General features: G+C 44.3%; 1 protein-coding gene across 5 annotated transcripts in view; it reads left to right on the top strand.

Moving 5' to 3' along the window:
- Grip1 (glutamate receptor interacting protein 1) overlaps window positions 1-6641 on the top strand; it is a 386557-nt gene that overhangs the window by 287516 nt on the left and 92400 nt on the right. For all 5 annotated transcript variants that reach the window (XM_052165139.1, XM_052165137.1, XM_052165136.1 and 2 more), the window contains one exon: window positions 394-563. In XM_052165139.1, the coding sequence (XP_052021099.1) occupies window positions 394-563 (170 nt within the window). The remainder of the gene's footprint in view (window positions 1-393; window positions 564-6641) is intronic.

Here is a 6641-nt window from a genome sequence, read left to right as displayed (position 1 = left end):
CCTCCACAGGACCCTAGACCAGTTTGGCAAGTCACATCTTAAGACTCTTAGTGACTGACAGCTCATAATTATGACTTAAGAGCCTAGGAGAAAAAAGTCAGAGAACAGAATCATGGGAAAAATAGTTCTCTTCTTCACACCCACTTGCCTGTTTCCCCTTAATGTTTAACATCTCTACCCCAAAATGTTTAAGGACAAGAGAATAAGAAAATCATTTGTTCACATTTTTCAGCATTTTCCACAAGATTTTATATTTTGATTCAAACCCTACATACTTAAAATAATAACATTAAATCTTTTTTGAGTAAGCGATAATTGCATAAGACTCTAAAGAACATGAAAGTCTCATCCAGGAAGAGATACTTTTGATGATGCTGCCTCTCCTTTCCATAGATGTGGTGCGCTACATGTGGGAGACCACATCCTCTCCATCGACGGCACGAGCATGGAGTATTGTACCCTCGCAGAAGCGACCCAGTTCCTGGCCAACACAACTGACCAGGTCAAACTGGAGATTCTCCCACACCATCAGACTCGCCTGGCCCTAAAGGGACCTGACCATGGTGAGCGGAGCCTTCTAGATCTTCCTCTTGTTCTCGCTCTTGCAGCTTCTTCCTCCAGAGAGTTAGGAACACAAGGTCTGGTACTGTATCCCTAGCCTATGTCTCTTTATCCTTTCTATCTTCAGAGTCCCTTGTGACATGCGTGGATAGTTACTGGAAACCCCAAAACAGGAGAGAAATCCTGAGATTGAAATCTAAGGCTTTTTGATTTGTTTGTTTAAACTTTGTGTAAATTGAGTATTGTAAGAAGGAAAATGATCTGACTTTGTGATGGTCACAGTGAATTTTGAGTCTCTATAAGGGACAATGAAAACAAGCATTAAAATTCTCTTCCTCTCTTCCTCTCTCTCTCTCTCTCTCTCTCTCTCTCTCTCTCTCTCTCTCTCTCTCTTTCTCTCTCTCTCTCTCTCTCTCTCTCTCTCTCACACACACACACACACACCACATAAAACTAAAAACCCGCCTTGCAGTGAGGAGGCCAGGAAGATGTGCCTTACCAAGGACCTCAGATAGTATTAACCTTTGTAACCCTCTCCCACCACCTCTGAATGAATTGTTTTTTACTCTCCTAGAGTAAAATAAAGCAAATTCATATTAATAACAGATACATTAAATATTAATCAGGGAGAGACTGTTATAGGAAAAGTTGATTTCAATGTTTTTTGCCTATTTGCCAGAATATCTATCTCCAAGATAAAGAGCACACTTTCTGGCCAAACCTTGTGCCAGGGAGAATGAGGCAGTAGACTCATTGCAGTAAAGAGAGCCAGCTGCGGAAATCTGCACAGGCATCCTGAGCCAAAGCCGGCTGGCACAAACACAAGCCTTTGAACCACAAATCCAGGGAAGTCCAAGTTCCTTCTGGAATCTTTGTTCCAATTCCATTCCCCACCTATTTCTTAAACCGCATGCCCCTGCACCCTTTTCAGCCTAGGAAGCAGGCAACCTCCCCACCAAAAGAGGAACGGTGCTTTTCTACAATAAGCAACAGCACACTTGAATTTTTAAGCAGAGGAATTTTGCTTGTGGGAAGGTCATCTATGCTGTGCCTCTCACCTTCTAGAAAGCACTGCGCTTCTCTACAGGGGGGAGGAGAAAGGGGGAGGGAATAATTTTCATACTGAATAAGTCAGCTGGATGCAACCTTTTTAATTAAATGGGGCTTACGCAGCCCCGGAGCTAGTGATAATCTCTGGTACAGCGTTGCCCTTATCAGATTTTAATTTGACACTTTGGTGTGAGGAAATGATGCCGCACAGGCAGGTTAGGATTGGAAATCGGCACAGCGGAATTGAGGTACCAAGGAGCTTGAAGGATGCGGAAGCCAATGGGACGCACATAGGGCTCAACCATAGCCCTAGGTCCTTCCTGCACCGGCTGAGAGGGGAGGTGTCTAAAACCACGCCTGCATGCATCTTCTCAATGTATATGAAGATGCCGTCAGCCTGGAGGCACAGAAGCATTCAGACTGTGTGCTGTGCTCTTTGGAGAGGACGTAGCTCCCGTCTGGCGTCAGGAAATCAGAAATGTAAACAGACCCTTTCAAAACATTACTTTTTATTTTCTTTAACAGCCTCATTATTTTACTCTCTTTGCCCTGTATGCAAATCCTAAAGAGTTCAAATAGCTCCCAGCTTATGAAATGTTAAATATTTTTACCTGCCGAGATCATTTGAAAAGTTGAAGAATTTATGTGCTGAGCTGGGTAGAGGGAGAATGCAATGTTTTTCCTTTCCTGGAACCCCTGACGTCATTTATATTTGTAAGGTAGGAGGCTGACAGTCTAGGGCTGGCTGTCTTCCTTATTTAGCCTATTAACGTCTTCCCTATGTTTTACATTAAAAGCAGACTTTCTACAAGAAATAAATAGGGGCACTTAAACATAATTATATCTTAGTCCCAAGGGAGAATGCTCAAGAGCGAATGTGGGGTCCCTTGGCAATTCTTGGGCTTCTATTTCTGCATTACTGAAGTCTCTCGTATTTCCACCACTATTTCAAAATGTAAGTTCTGATTGCTTTTTCTGGTCTGCAGTGCCTGGGCACTGTGCCTCTCGTTCTCATGAAAGTATGAAGATTCAAAGTTTTCCAGAGGTGACTGGCCCCAAAACATTCACCACAGTGATCCCAGATCAGTGTGGGAAAGGATGCGCTAACTCAGCACAGGACAGTCGCTTTGCCTTTCCCTGGTAAACGATAGCATTCACCACACTGGCCACGGTGGCCTTTTCAGGGATAGCTGTGTGGCTCAGTGGGAGCATGCTTGCCTAAGGGAGCATGGAAAAGGCTTAAGTTGCATCCCCAGCACCACAATGCAAAGAAGATTATTAGTTTTCGTTGAGGTTAAAAACTGTGCCACGGCAGATCTTTGGGAGACTTAAACTCGATCGAAGGAAAGGGGGCTCTAGTAAAGTCACTGTGGCCAGGGTCGCTAGGCTTAATGTGTTCAAAGCAGGGGCATATTCTATTTTGTGATCTCAGGGACAACCACCAGGCTAGCTGTCACCCATTCTCTCAGACATCCTGGCAGGGCAAGGGAACACCATTAGGAAAACAGAAGCCGGTGCTCTATGTGTTGTAAGCAGCCGGAACTGTAGCTGCAGTGGGAAACATTATCACTTTAGCTTGTTTTCCCATCTGGAGCAAAGGCTTCGCCAGCCTCTATAGGAAGAGGCAGTGACTTGTGGTGGCTGTGGGTTGGGCATCCAAAGAGTCCATTCTGGCACCTTAGGACCTTAAGAAAGCTACCCAACTTTTCCGAACCCTAAGTTTTTTATCTATAAAGTGTGGGTTACAGTCATGCCCACCCTCATCAGAATACCTTAAGCAGCAGCATCTGAGACACGCCATTAAAAAGTTAGCACAGCATCTGGGCTGTGAATGTGGACTGCTACTATTGCACAGCTAAGTCAGAGAGTGTCCCTGAGTTTCCTTTTCAAAATGCAAGAGCATGCCCAAAATGCAACATCTTATTATCAATCCCCTGGGATACTTATTTAGTATATGAATGTCCAGTAGTCTGCTCTAGAACATAAGAGATTTGGCGTATACATTCAAAGGGGGACATTCACCCTTTGTGCCCACCTATGTCAATTTCAAAAGGCCTTTCATCAATCGTGGATCCAGCTTTCTGCATCACCTGTATCACCTTACCTCATAATCACTCTGTGTTTAAAGAGTTAGCCCCTGATAATGGTTACAGATCAAGGGGAAGTTTATGACCTCCAGTTCATCTGCCTGTAGTTGGCATGGGGATGAACTGCTCAGCAATATCTTCCTTATGGGCTCATTAATTTGCCTTGACAGTTCTAATAAACACTCAGTAGTTTTCAAAGTATTCAGCAAAGAGCTGAGGCGGGTGTGGAATTCTGAAGTCCATTCACTCCAGCCCAGCTTCGTTAGAAACGCAGACAACACTTTGTTAGGAGGACAATAGAGAGGCCATAATTGTAGATTAACCAGATCAACACTAACTGCATCTTGCTGCAAGGTGTCTTATGTGTCACAAAGTAAACAAGGATAATGAAGAGAAGAAAAAGAAAAAAAAGACCACTAATGTCTTACCTAAAATACTCCTTTATCTCAGGGACAAAGCTATTACCATGCAGTCATCAACCATTATGTCCTGGGTGCAGTTCAAGTCTCTAAGAAGCAAGACAAGTAGAGACCTCTATTCTTAGAGAACACACATTTCATGCATTGTATAGTAAGGACAATCCAGACAGTGACAAGGGGTGTGCAGGGTACAGACCGTTGATGAGATAACAAGACATTGGCAGCTCCTCCAACCAGTAAAGTCAGTAGTAGTTCTTCGGTAGAGATAACACCAGAACTAAGGCTTAAATGCCGAGAAGAAGCTAGCCATACAGACAGTGGAGGCAGCCGTAGGATTGCAGAAGGAAGATAGCTGGCTTGTTCTAAGAGGCACAAGAGCAGCATGGCTGAAAGAGATGTACAGTGAATGATCCAAAACCAAAACAAATATAGAGGTAAGAGACTGTCCAGTTCTCCTTCAGCAGAAACCATGGACATAGTGGTGACATGATGGGACACATACAGGAGCCTAGCATGGCTGTCCTCTGAGAGGCCCTCTCCCAGCAGCTGACTGAGACAGATGTAGATACTTATACCCAACCACTGGACTGAAGCCAGGGACGCCTATTGAGGAATTAGGATAAGGGTTGAAGGAGCTAAAGAGGACGACAACCCCATAGGTAGAACAGCTGTAATCTCAACTAACCCAGATCCCTGGGAGCTCCCAGAGAATGAACCACCACCCAAGCAGCATACATGGGCTGGTCCAAGCCCCCGCCCCCTCCCAGCACATAGATAGCAGAGGACTGCCTGACCTGGCCTCAGTGGGAAAAGATGCGCCTAATCTTCAAGAGACTTGATGCCCCAGGGAAAGGGGATACTGGGGGATGGGGAGGCAAGGAGGAGGAGGAATGGGAGGGATAGGGAACTGTGGGAGGGGGCTGGAGCTGGCAACAGTTGGGATGTAAATAAATAAAATAATTGATTCTAAAAAACAAGTTCCCCCTAGACGTGTCATGGATGCTGGAAAGCAGATGTGCCAGATATGAACCAGAAGGCTAATGCGGCAGTAGTGCTGTAGTCTAGGAAAGAGATGGTAGCCGAGACTCAGCACATAGACAGGAAACTCAAACCAGATACTCCTGCAGAAAGATAGGCCCAGTGCTAGACTACAGTGGCTATGAAAATGGCTGCCTTTACAGATGTTGACAGATGTTCCACAAGTCTTCTAAAACCTGGAGTTTCAAGGGAGGGAAATGTGTTGACCAAGATCAAATCTATTTCAAATCTAAGTCGATGGAGCAGTAGGGAGAGTCAGTGCTGCTGCATGTGGCTAATCTGCTTGTATTCTGCGAAGCAGCACCATGCTGAACACTGTGTGTGTGTAATTCCCACAGCAGGAGAGATGCTTCCATGATCTATTGACTGTGGGCAGAGTGGGGCTGAGAGGCTGCCTAGCTGGGTAGGTCAAAGAGGAGGGGAAACACATAGGCATGTGATGGAAGCCCAGGTCAGCCTCACGCTAGGAAACATGGCCTTTGAGGATGAGAAGGGCTGGGGGTGCCAGACTCGCTCATCTAGAGCACACTCATTTGCCTGCATGCAAAGCTTCCAACGCCTTTGCGTGAGTAACTACAGCCCCTCCTTCAGATTCTTAACCACAGAGTCATAAAAGCAAATCAAAGCCATGACTGTTTCTACCGCTTCCAAGATCATTCAGTGAAAAAGTCCCTAGCAAGTCTAGTATCATCCCTATCAGAGATGGTCACGAGGATATAATACTAGTTGATTTCCAGAATGCCAGACGGATAGAAATTTAATTTTTCCTTGTTTTGAGGGTAAAGTCTTTCCATTCCAGTTAAAATTCAGGGTATGCAACATGTTAATGATAAGGTTTAAAGTTAAAAATTTAACAAAATTGGGTCTCATGTAGCCCAGGCTGTGTAGGCTGTGATGGCTTTAAACTTCCAGTTCTTCTGTCTGCATCTCTTGAGTGCTGGGATTCTAGGTGTGTCTCACGGGGCCTGGTTTATGCATTCTGAGTACCAAGCCCAGGGGTCCTGTAAACTTAGTGAGCTCTCCACCAATCACGCTACATCCTCACCCCGAAAAGTCAAATCATAGCAACAGCAAATTTAAAATGGGAACATGATATACTTCCATTTTTTTTTATAAACAGAAAATAGAGACCAAAACTTTGCAGTTAAACTCATTACAATTTTATGCCATATTAATGAAATATAATAACATAAAGCAGTCTTAAACTAAATGTGTCTTGTACATACTTTAAAAAAAAAATCACAAAATATATTGAGACTTTTTTTCCTTATTAGTCAGGGAAGAGAAAAAGGTCCTGATAGGGGCAGATGATTGTAACTGTTTATTGTTGAGGAAAATCAAACACACGCGATGGATGGATGGCAGTGTAATTAAAACAGCGGGGCAGTAAATCGTGCGGTGGGACATGCATCACAAGCTAGTGTGATTTACTATCCCATCTCCTCTTTTTCTCTGATGAAGAGTGCCTAACTGACCAGGATTTGCA

The sequence above is a fragment of the Apodemus sylvaticus genome, chromosome 20, assembly GCF_947179515.1.
Source record: "Apodemus sylvaticus chromosome 20, mApoSyl1.1, whole genome shotgun sequence".
Taxonomy (NCBI): Eukaryota; Metazoa; Chordata; class Mammalia; order Rodentia; family Muridae; genus Apodemus; species Apodemus sylvaticus.
The sequence above is the reverse complement of the archived record's forward strand: the minus strand, read 5'-3'. Positions and strand labels throughout refer to the sequence as shown.